The following is a 21,081-nucleotide window of genomic DNA, read 5'->3' on the forward strand; positions in this document are numbered from 1 at the left end:
GTTGTTTGGAATCTTCTTCACTTGTCGATGATCTTCCGGACAGTCGAATGATCGATTTCAAATTGTTTGGAGATCTTTTTAAATCCCTTCCCAGACTCGTAGGCATCTATAACCTTCTTTCTGAAGGCCTCAGAGAGCTCTTTTGATATAGCCATGGTGACGCCACACACTTCAACAAGGAGCAAACCAAACTAAATGTCTGAGGTTTAAATAAGACAGGTTCCTCCAAGATCCTCTCTAACGATGTTCTAATCATTTGCACCTGAGCTGGTGCACCTGATTCTAATTTTAGTGACAAATGTAGGGGTGTGCTTACTTTTTCCACATGTGAAATTTGCATTTATGTTTATTTAAATTATACAATGGACTACAAAATGTAAATGTTTCATGATATTTGTTTTATTACATCACCTTTATCTATCAATATTGTTGAAATGAAGATCAAATAGCTGTATGTTGAAATATGTTGAAAAAGTGAAAACTTTACATGGGGTGTACTTACTTTGTCACGTGACTGTATGTGTCTGTCTGTCTGTGCGCAGTACTACGTCTACATCATTGCACATAGAATAGCCATACTTTGCACACATATTTGTCTTGCCCTGGAATAGACTGCCCAATTTTTAACTCTCTCGGCCCAAGGCCTCCATTTTGACGTCATAATTGGACAAGTACAAAACGTCATCCAATCAAGATGCAATTTCTTGAGTGCCATGTCAGCATAAACTGGTGGAGAGGAAAAAAAATGATGACGTCATCGGTCACGTGGTTCGGCCACCATCTTGGAAAAACCGAAAAACCTTGCACTATATCTCCGAAAGTGCTGAATAGAAAAAATTGAGACATGGCTCATTGTGAAGAACTCTCCATGGGGAATAAAATATGTTAATTATGATGTCATGGGTGCCTCCATTATGATGTCATAATTCAACAAGTACAAAACTTCATCCGATGAAGATGAAATTTCTTGAGCATAATCTCGGAATAAATTAGTTTAGAAAACAAATAATGATAACGTCATTGGTCACGTGGTTTGGCCGTCATATTTGTCCAAAATGGCCGATTTAAAAAAAAAGAAGTACATTCCGGCAAGTCCTCAGTCTCTGACCGATTTTTCATTTGTCTGTTTGTGAACAGGATATCTCAAAAAGTTGTAGACAGATTCCGACTAAATTTGGCAGAGGTAGTGTATGTGACATGGATGAAATGATTAGATTTTGGTGAAGATCCAGATAAGGATCTGGCTCGTAGAATTTTTAAGTGTTTCTTCACCATTGGGAGATAGGGCCAAAATGATATATCGCGTGATATCTCAAAAAGTTGTGGACGGATTTGGACGAAACTTGGTGGAGAGGTTGTGTTTGTGACGGGGACGAATCTATTTGATTTTGGTGAAGATCTGAATATGGATTAGGATACGAGATTTATTTAATTTTAAAGTGATTCTTCACCATTGAGAGATTGGGCAAAAAGTGATATACAACATTCTAAAAAGTTATGGACGAGTTATGACTAAACTTGGGGGATGAGTTGGTTAGGTGACAAGAACAAGCCGATTAGATTTTGGTTCAGGTCCAAATCCAGATCCGTCCTATCAGTGGGATACAAAACATAAACTGTTGAGCCTGGCGGAGGTGTGCGCTCTCCTGGGTGCTGTTCTACTTTTAGTTGCATTGCACAAATTTCCCTCCAGATTTTCAAGACAGCTGTTCACCACCGGGACACAAAGGTGATCCCCGGGGGAGGAGGCCGTTTCACAGCACCACTTGGTTGTCTGCGACATAAGGGTGAAAGGTGCGAGGAGAGCTCGGCGGGTGAAGTACCAACCGAGAATGAAGGTGTGGAGGTTGAAAGAGGTTACAGTGAGGGAGGCATTAAAAGAGAGGCTAAGTATGTTAGAGGATGATGTGGTTGAGCTTGAAAATGGTTGGATCTCAATGAAAGAGTCTGTTGGGAGCCGTTGGTGAGGTATGTGGATGGACAAAAGGACCACCGAGGCACTCGGAAACATGGTGGTGGGATGATGAAGTTGGAAAGAAGATTGACGAGAAGAGGAAGAAGTTCAAGGAGTGGCAGAAGGCGAAGGGTATGGGGGCAGAAAAGGCAGAGCATGAAAGTTATAAGGCAGCCAAGAAGGCTGCAAAGAAAGAGGTAGCAAAGGCACAGGAGGCATGTAGGAAAATGTTCGGAGAACGCTTGGATTTGGTAGAGGGTCAGAGAGCGGTATTCGGGATTGCAAAGCAGATAGCGAAAGAGAGGCGTGATGTGACGGGGGTGAGTTGCTTGAAGGATGAAGTGGGACAAATCGTTGTGGAACCAGATGGAATTAAAGGAAGATGGAAGAGATATATGGAAATACTGTTGAATGCAGAGAATGAATGGGATGGCAACATAGAGAGTAACCCAGTTTTCGGACCGGCAGAGAAGATAACTGAGGAGGAAGTTGAGGAAGCGATAAAAGCAATAAAATTTTAAAAAACCACCTTTAGAGGCCATTTTTCCCCGCAAGCGGGGGTTGGCCTTTTTCGGGAACTGTGGTTGTTGTTGTTTTTCGCTCCCCTTTTTGAAGCAATGTTTTACGGCCGGATGCCCTTCCTGACGCCAACCCTTTTTGCCGCCTTTAACGACAAGCAGGGAATTACCAGTGAACTGGTATTCAATTTGCCGACCTCGGAAGGATGACAGGCTGAGTCAACCCCCCTGGCGTTAATTCAGCGATTGACCGGGATTCGAACCCAGGATCCTAAGCCGGCACCCTAGCCGCTAGCCCAACACCAGGGATGAAGCGATAAAAGCAATGAAGAGTAGAAAAGCGGGAGGGCCGACGGGAGTTGTGGGACATATGCTGAAGGCAGCGGGAAATTGGGGTGTGAAGAGAATGACAGAGATCTGTATTCTGGTGGTGAAAGAAGGCCGCATTCCAGTGGCTTGGGAACTGAGTACCCTCGTCCCTCTATACAAGGGGAAAGGTGACCCTCTGGACTGTGGCTCGTATCGAGCGATAAAGTTATTGGAGCATGGAATGAAGGTATTGGAAAGGGTGTTGGAGAGGAGGATAAGGAAGAAAGTGAAGATTGACGAAATGCAGTTTGGATTTATGCCAGGAAGAGGAACGACAGATGCGCTTTTTATTGTGAGGCGGTTGCAGGAGAAGTACATGGAGAAGAGGAAGAAGTTGTTTCTTGGGTTTGTTGATCTGGAGAAAGCATTCGATAGGGTTCCACGTGAAGTAGTGACATGGGCATTGAGGAAGTTAGGAGTGGAGGAATGGTTGATCAGAGTAGTGATGGCAATGTACAAAAGAGCGCGCACAGCTGTAAGGATGAAGGATGGGAAAAGTGGTGAGTTTGAGGTGAAGGTGGGAGTGCATCAGTGGTCGGTGCAAAGTCCACTACTATTTGTAGCTGTGATGGAGGTGCTGGCTCGGAACGTAAAGGAGGGTTTGCCGTGGGAGTTGTTGTATGCAGATGATCTGGTGTTGATTGCAGAAAGTATGGATGGACTGAAGGAGAAGATGAACAAGTGGAAGGAATGTATGGAGACAAAAGGTCTGAAGGTGAATATCGGAAAAACGAAGGTGATGGCAAGTGGTAAAGCATGTGGTGAGGTGGAAAGAACTGGGAAGTGGCCGTGTGCTGTGTGCAGGAAGGGTGTCGGAGTGAATTCCATTCAATGTACAATGTGCGCTGAGTGGGTTCATCAAAAATGTAGTGGTTTGAGAGGGTCATTAACCCGTGTGGCAGCTACATTCAAGTGTAAGGTGTGCACAGAGGGAGCTGCAAATGGAGGAAATGTTGTTGGATCTTGGAGACGTCGTGAAGCTGGAAGGTGTGAAAACATTGTTACCTAGGAGACATGCTGAATGGAGAAGGTGGATCAGACTCGGCAACGGTTGCTGGAGTGAGATGTGCATGGAAGAAGTTTCGGGAACTGAGTGGCGTGCTGACGAGGAGGGGAGTGTCGTTGAAGCTGAAGGGAAAGGTGTATGCTGCATGTGTGAGAAGTGTTATGATTTATGGGAGCGAGACATGGGAAATGAACGTAGAGCAGCAACGAAGGCTGGAAAGGGTGGAAATGCGAATGGTGCGGTGGATGTGCGGAGTATCGTTGAGAGAGAGGAAGACAAATGATGAATTGCGAAAGATGATGGGAATAGAGCCTGTGCTGGATGCTGTCAAGAGAAACAGGTTGAGCTGGTTTGGTCATGTGTTGAGGAAGGATGAAAGTGACTGGTTGAGAAGAGTGATGGAAATGAATGTAGAAGGAAGTAGAGGACGGGGAAGACCGAGAAAGACTTGGCTAAAGGTGGTGGCAGAAGAAATGCGGGCAAGGGGGTTAACAAGGAGAGATGCAGAAAATAGGGCAAAATGGAGAAGATTGTCATGGGGCCCTCAAGGCTAAACCCCGCTCAAGCAGGGAAAATGGCCTTAAAATGCCTGTTGTTGTTGTTGTTCATCACCATCTCAGGTCGTCCGTAATGCGAAACCATGATATTTTCCACCCTTGTTAACCCCCGTCACCTCCTAACCCCACTCCAATCCCTCCTCCTTTCATATTTCCAGTTTTCCTTCCTAAGAGTTCCCTGAGAGTTGTATCCATCCTCCCCACACAAAATTGTTTGTCTGCCTCCCTCTGTCTTGGCCATTGGCTCTGCTGCTTGTGTCCCTCCTCTCTCAACTGTTCCTTTTGTCCTGGTGTGTCCTGATCCGTTCAGTGTACTAATTGGCAATGGTGCATTGACTGATTATGTGCTTATTTTTCGACTTAAGTGCAAGAAGATTGGGGATTACCTAAAAATACCAAAGATGAGTTGAAAATATGTATACGAGCAAGAATCGCAACTTCCCCAAACATGGAGGGTGCTCACAATTTTTTTCACGTGCAGTTGATGAAAACATTTAAACAAATGGTGCATCAAGTATACATTGATGCAATATTTATCTTTTCAGGGTATTTTTCTTCATCTATCTATAATTCCAGTAATGTGTGTGTGTGTGTGTATGTGTGTGTGTATGTGTGTGTGTATGTGTGTGTGTATGTGTGTGTGTATGTGTGTGTGTCGTTTGTCTGTGACCGCTGTTTCTCGACAACCACGGGTCCGATATACTTGAAACTTGCCAGGTATATTGCTGGGGACCCGAGGATGTGCCTTTTCAAGGTTTCATATTAATCGGAGAAGTAGTTACCGAGCTATGGCGATTAATTTACCAAACTCCGCAAGCCGTTCGCTTTGGACCAAACCATTTCATGTAAATAGAGGGGGGGGATTGTCACCGTACTCGCAAGCCGTTCGCTTTGGCTTTGCGAATGGACCAAACCATTTCATGTAAATAGAGGGGGGGGATATAATTTTAGATATATATATAGTACGGGCATGCCCTAGTAATTAAAATTGACAGAGTGGTGCAAAACTGTTTTAAGTTGTTTATATTATCTCGTCACCCTACACTTGTGAACTGTGGATTTATTACATATAGGGTGGATAAAAAGGACCGGTAAAATACCAATCGATCTTTTCTTCATGTGCATTTAAGTAATATGTCACCAGCCTTGCCCACTCTAAACTGATCAAGCAATAGCATAAGAATCTGGTGACATAGGAGCTGCCATCTTGATTTCCCCAAGATTATACGATTCTAATGATTGGTCAATTATGGGAAACTACTTCAATTTGTCCGAATTTTGTTACTATCTTGCCGATTGGCCAAATCTGGGTTGTGACCAGTCTGGTTCACAATTGTTTGTTTTTTTTAAAATCGCAATTGTTCCTGTTTTCTCGGTTTAGTAAGCAAATATTTTACCGTGGGGATGACAATATTTGGAATGGTAGTATTTTTGTGCAAATTACTGTGAAGGAATCAAGTCAAATGCACGAAAGAAGCAAAATTCATGGTACGTACCATGGCTTGTAGTATTAGCTCTGCCACAAGCAAAAAAAATCTGAAGGAATGTCATGCACCCACACTAAGATGAATGATCTCCATCCCCCCCCCGCCCCCCCCCCTCTTTTAAAAAAAATTAATTTTGATCAAGCTGTCTGGGGGTAAGTATTAGGCAGGGGTGATGGCAGGAAACCAACTGAGGTCTCCTTGTTGTCTGTCTTTGCGTAAATGCTAAAAAACGAATGTGCTTTCCATTTCCTCAGCATAGTTCTGATGGCTAATCTATGGAGCAGGAACAAAAAAGGATTCCTGGGAGATCCTGCCCTCTGTGCGGGGATATCCAGCGTCGCAAGTTGTCATTTGCAGTTTCGCCACGTGTGTCCATGTACCCAGAAACAAACCTTCCTTCCTTCTTAAGTTATAGCATGACAGACAAACAGACACAGCTCCTTTATTATATATACAGTGCCTTATAAAGTATTCACACCCCTTGACTTTTTTCATATTTTTTTGTTGCAGCGAAATTAAAAATGGATAAAAAAAATTTATTTTATTTTTGTTTTTTACAAATTAAAAATGAAAAGCTGAAACGTTGAGTCAATAAGCATATTCAACTCCTTTGCTGTGACACTCCGAATATATATATATATATATATATATATATATATATATATATATATATATATGTATATATACACATACATATATATGAAAATCAAAGAACCACCCACATCTCACATATGAACTGAGGGCATAACCAATCAGCTCTCACCTAATCAATTACCCCAGGTGGGTAGGATTAAATAAATAAATCTAATATTCCCATACTCTTCGAGCCGAAGAAAGCTGCATCAGTGCAACCATGAAAGGGTATACAAGGTAAGCCCTTTGCTTTTACAAACTCTTCCCAGAGTCCCTCCACAGCTGTAACGGCATTAACACATAGTACACACAAGAGAATCCCAATGCTACACACCCCTCAGCTACCGAACGGGTTTTCCTCACTTATTGGCAAATAATCAACGACAGCGCAGACAGAAGCTCGTACCATCAAGGCTCCCAAGCATGTACCACTTGAAAGCGTCAAGCAGTCAACCCACAAAAATGATAAAGACCCACCCACATCTCTCACATGTGAATGGAAGGAATAACCAATCATCAAAGTAATTATCTTTCAATATCCATTTGATTTATTTGAAATTACCTTCCACCCACCACGTCCATTGCAAACTGCAGAGCATCCTGGAAGGCATCTGGCAGACCCTAAGAGAATGATGATTACAAGTTGGTTCATAAAAGGGACCCTCCTCAAGTCTGTTCATTTATAAAAGGAATCTGCTAACATAGCAAAGGTTATGCAAAACACATCATCCTTACCTTGGCCACCTTCACAGCTTCATTCAGCTTTTCCAGAGCAGCATGGTGGTGTGCAACCTGAAGAATAGCGTTTTGGGTTGGATTTCTTGAAAAGGTTTTAACATCTTAAACTCTTCATAGTTAAACATTTCTTACGGTTTCAATAATCTAGAGGCATATTTATCAAAACACCAATTTCTAACGAAATTCAACCTCATAAGGAACCAGAACGGCACACAGTAGAGAGCATACCTCTGCCAGGCTGAACAGTTTATGTTTTGTATCCCACTGAGAGGCTGGATCTGAATCTGAACCAAAATATAATCGACTTGTTCTTGTCAACTTACCAACTCATCCCCCAAGTTTGGTCAGAACACGTCCACAACTTTTTAGGATATCGTGCGACAGTCGTGGCCAAAAATATTGGCACCCGTTCACTTTTTTCAAATAATGCACCATTTCTTCCAGAAAATGGTTGAAATTAAAAAAAATTGGTATCCACATATTTATTTCTTTGGTTTACAGTGGAACAAAACAAGAAAACCTTGACGTTCCTGTGTCCACTGTACATTGTGGTGTCCAGGATTGTGCGAATGGTGGAGAAAGCACATCGATCAACTGCCAAAATGATTCAAGCTGACCTTCAGACAAAAGGTACGACAGTTTCAACTTGCACCATCTGTCATTCTGTCTCAAACTCAATGAAAGGGGGTTCTATATGGTAGGAGACCCAGGACACAGACAGACAGAGACAGAGACAGAGACAGAGACACAGACAAAAAAAAAAAAGAGAGAGAGAGAGAGAGAGAGAGACAGACAAAAATCTGGGAGAATGTTCTGTGGACAGATGAGGCCAAATTAGAGCTTTTTGATAAAGCACATCATCTCTAGCTTTACAGAAAACAAAATGAAGCCTTCAAAAAAAAAGAACACCTTCCCTACAGTCAAACGTGGAGGAGGTTCAGTGATGGTTTGGGGTTGCTGTGCTGCCTCGGGCACTGGGTACCTTGAAGGTGTGCATGGCGTCATGGAATCAGGCGACTACCAAGGCATTTGAGCACGCAATGTTCAATCCAGTGTCAGAAAGCTGTGTGTCCATCGAAGGCCATGGGTCTTGCAGCAGGACAATGACCCCAAACACACTTCAAAAAGCACCCAGGAATGGTTCAAGACAAAACTCTTGACTGTTCTGAAGTGGCCAGCAATGAGTCCAGATCTAAATCCCATTGAACACTTGTGGGAAGATCTGAAAACAGCAATTTGGAGAGGCACCCTTCAAATCTGGGAGAACTGGAGCAGTTTGCACAAGAAGAATGGGCCAAATTCTGTGATATTAACAGTGAAAAAAAGAATTGTGGAGACCAAATACTTTTGTCAATATAAATTTATTTTTAGAGAAAATTTTGAGTTATTTCAAAAAAGTGCAAGGGTGCCAACTGTATATATCGTTTTTGGCCCCATCTTTCAAAGGTGAAGAATCACTTTAAAAAAAATTAAATCCTCAGATTCGGTTGTTCACCAAATTCCAATCAATTCGTCATTGTCACGCACCCAGTCTGTCCATCAGGTTTTGTCCTAATCCGTCCACAACTTTGAGATGTCATGACATGTGTGTGTATATATATATATATATATATATATATATATATATATATATATATATATATATATATATATATATATATATATATATATATATATATATATATATATATGTATATATATATATATATATATATATATATATGCCTCGACACAATCCTGTCTGGGATCTGCAGGCAGTTCCTTCGACCTCACAGCTTGGTTTTTGCCCTGATATGCATTGTCAGCTGCCAGACCTTATATAGACAGATGTGTGCCTTTCCAAATCATGTCCGATCAATTGAATTTACCACAGGTGGACTCCAATCAAGGTGCAGAAACATCTCAAAGATGATCAACAGAAATGGGAGGCACCCGAGCTAAATTTCAAGTGTCATCACAAAGGGTATGCGCACTTATGTCAATGTGATATTTCGGTTTTTTCTTTTTAATACATTTGCAAAACTTTCTAAACTTCTGTTTTCTCTGTCATTATGGGGTATTGAGTGTAGATTGATGAGGGAAAAAATGAATTTAAACGATTTCAGCATAAGGCTGCAACATAACAAAATGTGAAAAAAGTGAAGGGGTCTGAATACTTTCTGAATGCACTGTATATACAGACTTGGCATTTAATATGGAATATTTTTTTTTTCTTGACTTGGGTTTACTTTCTTAACTCAGTATATCAATCTGGTGAGTTTCTTTTCCACTTTGGTGATTTATTTGTTAAAAGAACCATGTCACTGATTGTCTGTCGGAGCAAGAAGTCAACAACAGGATTATATCACAGGTGGCGTGGCAAAATGTACGGACAGGTGCATTTGACGATTGGCTTCAGTCGGGTATACAAGGGTTGTTGCGTTCTGTATTAGTGGAAAACAACTGCTGCACGTCTCCAAAAGTTATTGCCGCTTCCTCTGGAGATGGTCCGTCAACTCGACAATGCTGTTTGTCATGGAGTGGTGGCTTTACGAAATTATAGCATGAAAGAGCATGCTATTGCTCGGCAGTATGGCATCAGTCAAGGTCAGGTGTCAAAGATCCTGAAACGAAATGCTCAGAGGGGTGTCCCTACTCCAATACCGAGGCCAGGACGTCCCCGCAGAACCACAAGGAGGGATGATCGCCAACTGCACCGGTTAGTCCGCAATGGCCGTACCAAGTCAGCTAATCAGCTTCGGGCTGAGTGGCAGCAACTGACAAATGTGCCTGTATCCAGAAGGCGAGTCAACCAACGACTGGTTCAAGCAGGCTATCGTGCCAGGCGTCCCCTGAGAAAGCCACGCCTGACCAGACAACACTGCCAGCGCCGATTGCAGTGGGCCAGAGAGCACCGTCAATGGCAGCCAGGACACTGGAATCACGTGATCTTCAGTGACGAGTCTAGATTTCTGGTCTATCGTCAAGATGGCCGCATCCGAGTGTGCAGACAAGTGCATGAAGCCTACAACAAAGATTGTATAGTGCCTAGATTTCAAACTGGAGGTGGTGGGGTGACCGTTTGGGCTGCTTTTCATGTAGGGGGCAAAACTTACCTGGTTGTTCTGAATGGAAACCTGAACCAGTTCAAGTACAGGGCCATTCTGGAAGAAACATTGCTTCCATTTGCTCGTGCAGCCTTTCGTGGAAACTTTGTCTTCCAAGATGACAATGCATGGCCTCATCGTGCTCGCATGATCCAACACTTTCTTGCTGACCGTGGTGTAGAGCATATGGATTGGCCTGCCATGTCCCCGGATATGAATCCGAAAGAGAACTTGTGGGCAGAATTAACGCGTCAAATCGACCACTTGGACCAGCAGCCGACCTCTGTGCGTGAATTGCAGCAGGCTATTGTCACTGCATGGCAAGTGATTCCTGTCCAAACCTTGGCAAATGGCGTGAACAGCATGCCTCAACGTGTACGTGCTCTCCTGAATGCTCGTGGCGGTTACACGAAGTACTGAACTGTAATTTTACTGTCCGTAATCCCAGTCGTAATTTAACTTTTGTTAAAAAATTTTTTGGCTAATGTGCAAAATAAAGAGATACTTCTGGAAAACGCACAGAAGTTTAACACAGTACTGTCCATGAATTGAGTTCGATATCAGTTTACATCACTTCCAAGGATCAATTTATTTGTTTCGAAATGTCAAATGTGGTTTTTGTTTCTTTTTAAGGTCACTAACAAAATCTAGAATAATTTCAACATAATTCCAATGAACTTTTGGTTCTAAGACATCTTGAAAAGTAAGTTCACCCCCACAAAAAAAAATCCCATATTAAATGCCAAGTCTGTATATACATATATATCTATCTATAATTCCAGTAATCTCTGTACGTTTGTACGTCTGTACGTCTGTACGTTTGTCTGTGACCGCTGTTTCTCGACAACTACCGGTCCGATATACTTGAAACTTGCCAGGTATATTGCTGGGGACCCGAGGATGTGCCTTTTCAAGGTTTGAAATTAATCGGACAAGTACTTACCGAGCTATGGCGATTTAGCCGTTCGCCGTTCGCTTTGCCGTTGCGAATGGACCAAACCATTCATGTAAATAGAGGGGGGGGGGGGGGTTCTGTGGTCGTTCGCTTTGGCTTTGCGAATGGACCAAACCATTCATGTAAATAGACGGGGGGGTTCTGTGGTCGTTCGCTTTGGCTTTGCGAATGGACCAAACCATTCATGTAAATAGAGGGGGGGGGGGGGTTCTGTGGTCGTTGCGAATGGACCAAACCATTGTTTTTTTTTTGCAGTTTTTTTTTTTTTTGCATTTTTTTTTTTTTTGCAAGGAACGGGCACCCACGTACGGGCACGTCCTTGCTTATATATAGTACGGGCATGCCCTAGTACATATAAATGCATATAAATACATATATATATATATATGTCTCTGTCTCTGTCTCTGTCTCTGTCTCTGTCTCTGTCTCTGTCTCTGTCTCTGTCTGTCTGTCTGTGTCTGTCTCTGTCTGTCTCTGTCTGTCTCTGTCTGTCTCTGTCTGTCTCTGTCTGTCTCTGTCTGTCTCTGTCTGTCTCTGTCTGTCTCTGTCTGTCTCTGTCTGTCTCTGTCTGTCTCTGTCTGTCTCTGTCTGTCTCTGTCTGTCTCTGTCTGTCTCTGTCTGTCTCTGTCTGTCTCTGTCTGTCTGTCTCTGTCTGTCTCTGTCTGTCTCTGTCTGTGTCTGTCTGTCTCTGTCTGTCTCTGTCTGTCTCTGTCTGTCTCTGTCTGTCTCTGTCTGTCTCTGTCTGTCTCTGTCTGTCTCTGTCTGTCTCTGTCTGTCTCTGTCTGTCTCTGTCTGTCTCTGTCTGTGTCTGTCTCTGTCTGTCTGTCTCTGTCTGTCTGTCTCTGTCTGTCTGTCTCTGTCTGTCTCTGTCTCTGTCTGTCTGTCTCTGTCTGTGTCTGTCTGTCTCCAAAAGGACCATATCACTAATCCTCCTATCTACTTTCTCAACAACCCTCTCAAAGAGGTTCACACTCAAACTCTTGGGTGTCACTCGCATTTCAAAGTTGGCCTCCAAAGTCAGATGTCAACCAGGCATCCTCCATTGTGCAAAGTCCTTCCTTGGCACACCGGACACCGTTTGCACACCGTGCAAAGTCCTCCTATCCACCTACAAAAACTTTCATCCGCAGCTTGATGGAGTACTGCTCCCCCCCTCTGGGCTGGCTCCCATGACTCACATCTTGCTCAGCTTGATGCCATGGAAATCAAGGCCTTCAGGATTATTGGAATCTCTCACGATGAAGTTGTCTATGGGCCTATCACTTCTCCATTGCGACATGTCGGTGGTCTCTGTCTTCTTCCTCCTCATTTCTGGTCTTGCACCCTCTGCCTCTCCATGCTTTGTCACTCCCATGTATCTGCAGGACACACGTGGCCCGACCAGCAACCCCTCCTCGTAAAACTGCTTAAACCCAGGATCACTGCTCACGTACACTCATTTGTTCCTCTTTTTCCCCACCTGTGGAACAAACTTCGACACACTTTTCAATCCCATTCGTCCCTCCATGCCTTCAAGACAGCTGTTCACCACAATCTCAAATCTCCCATCTAAAACGATCATCTTTTCTACCCTCGTTAAACCACTCCCCACCCTCCCAAAATTTTGCTTCTGCATCCATCTTGTCCACCCCTATCCCTCATCGTTACCAGCATCCTCGTTTGTCCATGCCAGTCTATTTTCTCCCTCCATCCTGCCGGTGGCTTTTCCACCCTTCTCTTTCTGTTGTTCATTCTGTTATGTTGCGGCCTAATCCGTAATCGTGTGTTCTAGCTCTTCCACGAGCCTTGACTGCGTATACAAAAGAAAAAGTTGGTCATTTTGTTGAAATGTTTTTCCCTTTGCTTTAAGCTCGTGGAGCTGTTTGTACAACTACAGAGGACAGAGGACATTTGTGACAATAACCACATTATCTAGCTATGCTACATGCACTATGCTAACATTTAGGCCCAGTCATGGCCTACAAATATCACCGATCTCAACTCGATTGAGAACTGCTCAAACATTGTGGAGAAAAATATTGTGAAAGAAAAACAACAACCCATGAACCATTGAACCATGAATAAGCTTTTGACCTAATCGATGGGGGCATGCATGGAGGAAAGTACTCTCAAATATATCTGTATACAATGCAAGTCAGCCCCCGAGAGATGCCAATTCCAACAAAACACGACAGAGACAAAGTGTTGCTTGTGAAACACACTCGTGTTTTTGCAATCCTAATGAAGTTGCAGGGTATCTTATTTTCCAGTCACTGCATATGCTGAATGCTGATGCTTGTCGTCTCGTTTCTGTGAAGTGAATACTTTATGATATATAAAGATAAATGGTATATTTATTATCAAGTCAGTGAACAATTTTATCATAGTTTTGCACTACACAAAATCAAACTACCAAATAAATAAATAAAACACCACAAAGACTGGAATCCAAAATAATCTTCTTCAAAATGGAGGAAACAAGGGGATCCAAATATATATATATATATATATATATATATATATTCACTACTCAACTCACACTGGCGTCAATTCATTTCTCCCAAAAACTATCAAGTGTTTATCCCCTACATTTATCGACCAGGCCTTTGCTTTTGTTGGTGTCAATCTGCCAAGCAGGCCACAGCAACGGCTTTACTGCTAAAGATCACGTCTCAGAGAAGCTCCCATTGACCATGCAAAATATGAACGGGAAACACTCCAGCATGCTATATCGTGTGCTATGTCCTGATGTTAAGATAACAGTCATTCGAGGTCCACCGACGAGCACGCGCGCCGCGGCCCGAAGGCGCGGCACCGAGTCACGAGCACAAAAAAAACCAAGCCACCGTGGCGATGGAGCAGTGAGCAAGTCAAGTGGAGTAAGCAACGGGAGTAAGATAACAGTGCAATAAATAAATTCACAGCAGCAGACTCCAGCAGTAAATCCTCACTTTTCCTCCACATACGAACAAGGAATAAAACTTACACTTTCTCCATACTTTGATTGCTGCTCATCTGCTTGCTTCCCCATGTAATACTGCATACAGCAAACAAGCACGGAAGATAAAATAAGATAAAATAAAAACTTCATTTAAATGACAAAACCAATAATCTTCTGTCAAACCAAGCTGATGGATTTCCTTCAGCGACATGTTCCTGGTACCTGCAATGCGATAACAGGGAGGCGCCCCTTCCCTTTTCAGCTCACATGTCAAATGGTCGAGTACAAAGTTAAAACAAAATAAGGGATAGAGGATCTCCCTGTTATACCCCAATGTTACCGTTATTTTGCAATGGTGGTCGTGGCCCAGACTAAGTTGCTGGCGATCTCGATGCATGCACCGGTATAAGTTTAAAGCAAAGGGCAGAATGAATGTGTGAGAGCGAGGCAGTGTTAAAGACTTTTGGCGGAAGAAGAAAATGTTAGTGATAGGTGTGGCAGAAGCTTGTGTGATTGATGAAAAAAAACAACCACTCTCCCCTTTGAGCATCGCCAAAGAGTCAGCGGCAATACAAAAAGGAAGAAGACTATTTTCCGACGATTCCGATTCACAACATTTTTGGTATCATTGCTACTCCTCATTGCACCTTGAAACCTTGAAATCCTAAATTATCCACTTTTAATCATCCACTTTCTAAGCTCCCCCCTGGCCCCTCCCCTCCAAATTTCGCCACTTGCCCCTCCCCTCCAAATCTCCCCCCTTACCCCTCCCCTCCTAAACTCCCCCCTTGCCCCTCCCTTCCTCAACTCCCCCCTACCATCCCTCTTCAATTCCCCCCCTCCCACCCCCTTCTCAAAGCTGCCTCCCCCCGACTTCATCTCCCTTCGATCTCAAACCTCCACCTCCCCCAACCTTCTACTTTCCTCTGCCACCCCTCAAAGAACCCCTCACTGTGGCTCATCCCATCACCATCAAACCTTTCGTCCTCATCCTTCCCTTTCTTGCAACTCTTCTGTAATCGCTGACACACTATTAACTGCTCTTCCTACCTCCCCCGCCCATCCTTCATCTGCCTCTATCCCACCCCCTACCCTCCCCCCCCCTCCCCCTCCCCCTCCCCTCTCCTGCACCCGATGCTCCGCCTCTCTCCTCATTAACGATATGGACCTCAAACATCCGGGGCCGTCGCTCAAACCTGATTGATCTCTCCATTCAGGTTGCTTCTGACAATCCAGACTTGATCTGCTTAACAGAAACTTTCCTCCTTCAAGATGTCTCCGATTCCTTAATATCTCTTCCTGGTTACTTCCTCCTCTGGTATGATAGATCTGAGCCTCGTCCTGGTGGTGGGGTGGCTATCTTTATCAAAAACTCTCCTCCTCACTCTCCTTGCACTGCCCTCTCCACCCCACCCCCAGGAGTACATCTGGCTACAGCTTCCTCTCCGCTCCCACCTTTTGTTCATATGTGTTCTGTACCGTCCTCGAAACAGTGATGACTCCATTTACATGTCGCTGTCTGAAAACATGGACCAACTTCTATCAACTCATCCCAACTCTCTCTTCCTCATATGTGGCGACTTCAACTGTCATCATGCCAGCTGGCTGGGTGTGGGTTCCTCTCTCACCAGCCATGGCACCTCAGCAAAGGACTTCTGTGACTCATTGGGACTGACACAATCTGTCAATTTCCTGACCCTGATCTAAGTCAATGGAGTATCTTCTCTTCTAGAATTGGTTATGACAAACTTCCCTGCAAATGTCTGCTGCTCTTATTCTGCTCCAATCGGTTCTTCTGATCATGTGCTTGTTAAAGTGGACATCTCTCTGGCCATTCTCAGAGAGCCTCCCCAGCGTCGACGAGTCTGGCATTTCACTCAGGTCGACTGGCACGGGCTGCAAGCAGCCATCAATCATCTGGACTGGTCTCCCATCTCTACTGCCTCTGACATCAATTCTTCATGGGAATGCTTCCAAAGCAAACTGCTCACTCATGCACAGATTTATCCCATCTAGTCTTCAGTTGTCTTACCCATCCTCCCGTCCATGGTACACTGAATCTTGTGGTGAGGCAGTTGCCCTGAAACAACTTGCCTTTGCCTCTTGGAAGGCAAATGCAACTGAAGGTAATCTCAGTTCCTTCCACCAACTTCGGAACAAGTGTGTGTCTACCCTCAGGAGTGCCAGGAAGCACTATCTCTCCACACTCAAGAATGAACTCTCAAACCTGTCTCCTTCCTCCAAATCCTGGTGGCGTCTGGTCAAATCTGTTTCAGGTGTTTGTTCTCCCTCCATCCCCTCCCTCACTTCAAAAGGTTACACAGTTGACACCGCACGTGAAAAAGCCGAATGCCTCAACTCTGTGTTTGCCTCAAAATCCTGTGTCCCAAACCCATCTCTCTCTGTTCCCACCTTACCCAGTCAAACCCAACTGCTCCAGGACTCTGTGTCCTTCTCTCCAGACAAGGTGAAGTTTTTGTCAAAACTAGACTGATTCTGCAACTGGACCAGGCGGCATCAGCCCACGGGTCCTAAAATCCTGCTCTGCCGCTCTATCTCACCCTCTCTCTGTTCTTTTCACCTTCACTTTTGCTCAAGGTCATCTGCCAGCATCTTGGAAATCAGCAAACATTACCGCTTTACACAAAAAATGTGCAAAAACAGATCCTTGCAACTACAGACCAATCAGCCTGCTCCCAATTATCAGCAAAGTCATGGAATCCATCATTGCTTTGGATATCAAATCCTTCCTCTTCTCCAATGGCTTGATCTCTGATCATCAATTTGGATTCAGACCAAGTCATTCTACTCTGGACATGTTGCTTCTGCTGTCTAAACAATGGATGGAGGTCCTCAATGCCAAACAGGAAATCAGAGCCGTCTCCCTCGACATATCACGTGCCTTCGATACGGTCTGGCACCCGGCTCTGCTCACCCAACTCTCCTCCTATGGTATCCATGGAAATCTCCACGCTTGGCTTGCGGACTTCCTCTCTGGTCGTAGTCAACGTGTGGCCCTGAATGGATTTCTCTCATCGCCCCTTCCTGTTCTGGCTGAAGTTCCCCAAGGTGGTGTTCTGGGCCCTGTGCTTTTTCTGGTCTTCATCAATAATCTCTCCGACTCTCTGGAAAATCCTCTATCTCTTTGCTGATGATTCCACTCTCTGCCGTTCCATTCCTCATCCCTCAGATCAGCAGCCTGCAGCCTCCTCACTCTCTGCAGACCTGCACAAAATCAGACTGGTCAAACAAGTGGAACATGTCTTTCAATCCTGACAAATGTCACGCTCTTACTATGTCTCTCCGAAAAGACCGAATGGAAAACCCTCCCATCTACTTTCTCAACAATCCTCTCCAAGAAGTTCTGTCACTCAAGCTTTTGGGTCTCACTATCTGCCATGATCTTTCTTGGGAAAACCACATTTCCAAGCTGGCCTCCAAAGCCAGTCGCCGACTGGGCATCCTCTGTCGTGCGAAGTCCTTCCTTGGCACACCTGAGCTCCTCACCACGTACAAGGCTTTCATCCGCAGCTCAATGGAATACTGTTCCACCCTCTGGGCCGGTGCTCCTGCCTCACACCTAGCTCGGCTTCACGCTGTTGAAGCCAAAGCTTTCAGAATCATTGGAATCTCCTGCGATGAAGCCAACTCCGATGGCCTTTCACTCACTCACCGCAGGCAGGTTGGTGGTCTTTCTGCCTTCTACAGACTCCTCTCCGGCCTTGTTCCCCCAGCTCTCTGTGCTCTGTCCCCCAAATATTCCTTCATGTCACACAAGATCTGCCAGCAACCCTCTTATGGATAAACTGCCAAAATCTCGATGTCCCTGCTCTCAAATGTTGTGTTTGTGTCCTTCCCCCTGTCACCCCATCTTGTCTACCGCTCCCCTTATTTTGTGTTTTATGTGTCGGTTTGTGTCGGTTTGACTTTTTGTGTGATTAATGTTAGCTCTTTCACGAGCCTCGATCTTTATACAAAAAAAAATAAACCCAACATGAACGAGTGTTTGTTCCAAGGGGGGGGGGAAGTAAATAGGGGGGCGGGGGGGAGGAAGTAAATAGATAAATAAATAAATAGACAAATAAATAGATTTTAAAAATAGATAGATAGAATAGATAGATCGATAATAATAAAACAACTCGAAACCTCATTTTCTCATGCAATCTGACAAAAGTGATAATCTCATTAGATCTTAAGATTTATTTTTGGAAGGGATGTTGAAAGACAATATTCAAGTTTATAAAAGTTTCAAATCAACAATAAAGTGATATTTTATCAAAATAATATTGATCGTTATATCTACAGAACGTACGTGAGATCGCATGCATGCTGAGGTGTACCACCCTCACCAGTCACCACGACAACTGAAATGCCCAAATTTAAGGTGGGCCAAGGTCACTTGTGGTCATTATTATTCTCCCTCCCAGTCGCAAACTGGCAAAAACAAGGTGCGCTCAACAAACTGGTTGACAATTAATTTACAATGAGGCCAGAAGAACTGGAATGACAATAAAAGCACTTGTACACAGTCAATACCAATGGCCTAGATGTATGCATACTCCCCTCTGGGCTGTTTAACCTGGGTTTGAATCCTGGCCCAGCTATAAAATATCATCCCGGTGTTTCATCAATGTGTGCGCCGCCCTCGGATGGATGCTAAACTGGACGTCCCAACTGCTGGCATTAGTTGGTGAATGTTATAGATTCCACGGTGTCCTTTGCAAAACGTAGACGAGCTATAACCAGCACCATGGCCAAACTCCAAATTATAACCACAGTCAAACGTCAGGCCTGGCCAGCTGGTTCAGGAAAGACTTGGGCCAAACTTCCCCTGGTCAACCCCACAAGAACATATGGCTGTTAAATATTGTGGCTATTAAATAAGATATACAGTCAATACTAAAGCAAGGACACAAGTCATGAATCTGACAAGAGCCGCAATGGAGGATGAGCATAAAACAAGCACTTAACAGTCGTAAGGAGGAAAAGCAAAACAAAACAGCACTACACAAACAATGCTTACCCACTCACCGACAAAGCACACTACCTATACATAACCGAAATATCCTGGGAAGCAGGGGCAGCAAAAACGATGTTCCCCTGGAAGTGGATGAGCACAAAAAGGCTTGCACAACAGCTCACGTACATTCATTCAATACTAGATCATGCCAGTTGTTATACAGCAAGCAGCATACCCACAATGAAGATGGCATAGATTTCTCCTGCCACTAAAAATTCCATGCTTTGGCACATTGTTTGGGAATGAGCTGTGAATCGGTTAGAAAAATGGCTGCAAGCCAGAGCCAGCATAAAGGCTTGAAGTAGTTTGTGGACCACAGATGAACCTTTGCCTGAGGCCAAGTCTGCTTTTTCTTCTTTGTTTCAAATTGGTTGATTAGAGAGCGAGGAGCAAATTGTTCGTTGGCTCTGCCTTACTTTCTACATAATGGATAACCCCAATCACCTACATTTAGTTATAAAAGCGAGAAAGGAAAAAAATTGGGCAGGAGACCTTGTCCAATTTCCATATCATGCAAGTTCAACTCAGTTGGCATCCAAACCAGTTGGTTGTTTTAAATTTCTTTTTTCACCTTGAAAGAACAATCACAAATCTTGTTGCTCTTTTATTTCTGTTATCAATTTTGTCACATTTTCACTTTTCCCATTGGATCTCATTGGCAAGGCGAGACTTGATCACAATCTGCAAAATGTCGTTTTGCTTCAAAAATGGTAAAGAAAATTTCAACCAGCCAAGCACCAGAACACCAACAATGCTCCTTAAACGAGCCCACTGCACAATCACAAATATTTGTACACTCGTCTCAAGCTCCCAACTTTGGCTGGTCAAGCAATGAAAACTGTGTAGATCAAATGAAAACAAATCGTGATAAATTTTTAAAATAAAATAAAAATTCAGCATATCCACAAATCAAGAAAACAAACAAATTAACAGTTGTAATCCCATCACTTAAAAAAGCAAGAACGTTACAACAGCAATTAATGAAAGGAAGCATGTGGCCACACACCTGTGCAATTGAGCTGAAGAAAAGAGTCTTAAACCGTAAATGCTTCCGCCATTCACGTTGGAACCGCCCCAATGCAACATCACCGCTCTCAAGTGAGCGACATGCATTGCTATAATATTCAGATACCTGCAAAAGAAAATGACAAATACAACAACCAAATTTAAATAACTGCAATTACGAGGAAAGTGTGCAGATTGGAACATCAAACAAGAAAGGGGCATCAGAGATTGCAGACCCTCGTCAGGACGTGATTGTGTGGTGTATTTTGTGTAGTGTTTACTGGCTGCTGTGTTTGTGTGGTTTATTGACCAAGTAGATTTATGGTCAATCAAAAATGGCTGCCGAACCACGTGACCAATGACGTCATCAATTTAACTCTCCCGTACAATTTTTGTGTACATCATGCTCAAGATATTTAAAACTCATCGGATCAAGCCTTCTACTTGTCCAATTATGGCGTCATAAGAAAGGCACGGATGACATCATCATGAATAAATGTTGTTCCCCACGGGGAGTACTTGACAATGAGCCATGTTTCTATTTTTTCCATGGAGCAGTTTCGGAGATAGAGGTGCAAAATGTTTTGGTTTTTCCAAGATGGTGCCCGCACCACGTAACCGATAACATCATAATTATCATAAAACAAGACCAAAAGTCCAACAGCGGCGTAGCCGGGCTTGTAAGATATTGTTGCGGATTCGGGGGTCGGCGCTCCCCTTATCAAGGGGGGTTAATCCCCTTGTCTTTTAAGCTGGCCGTCCCCCAACCCTGGAAGCTATGACGTCACTTCCGGTCGGTGGTAGGTAGGGTTGTAAGCCCAATTAGTCTTATT

General features: G+C 43.8%; 1 protein-coding gene across 3 annotated transcripts in view; it reads right to left on the bottom strand.

Annotated features, from left to right (window-relative positions):
* PTPN23 (protein tyrosine phosphatase non-receptor type 23) overlaps window positions 1-21,081 on the bottom strand; it is a 198,878-nt gene that overhangs the window by 142,921 nt on the left and 34,876 nt on the right. For all 3 annotated transcript variants that reach the window (XM_078781746.1, XM_078781737.1, XM_078781750.1), the window contains exons 8-11: window positions 20,250-20,375; window positions 14,269-14,319; window positions 7,260-7,316; window positions 7,087-7,145 (exon numbers count right to left, since the gene is read on the bottom strand). In XM_078781746.1, the coding sequence (XP_078637872.1) occupies window positions 7,087-7,145; window positions 7,260-7,316; window positions 14,269-14,319; window positions 20,250-20,375 (293 nt within the window). The remainder of the gene's footprint in view (window positions 1-7,086; window positions 7,146-7,259; window positions 7,317-14,268; window positions 14,320-20,249; window positions 20,376-21,081) is intronic.

Source organism: Myxine glutinosa, chromosome 1 (assembly GCF_964187855.1).
Source record: "Myxine glutinosa chromosome 1, kmMyxGlut1.1, whole genome shotgun sequence".
Lineage (NCBI taxonomy): Eukaryota > Metazoa > Chordata > Myxini > Myxiniformes > Myxinidae > Myxine > Myxine glutinosa.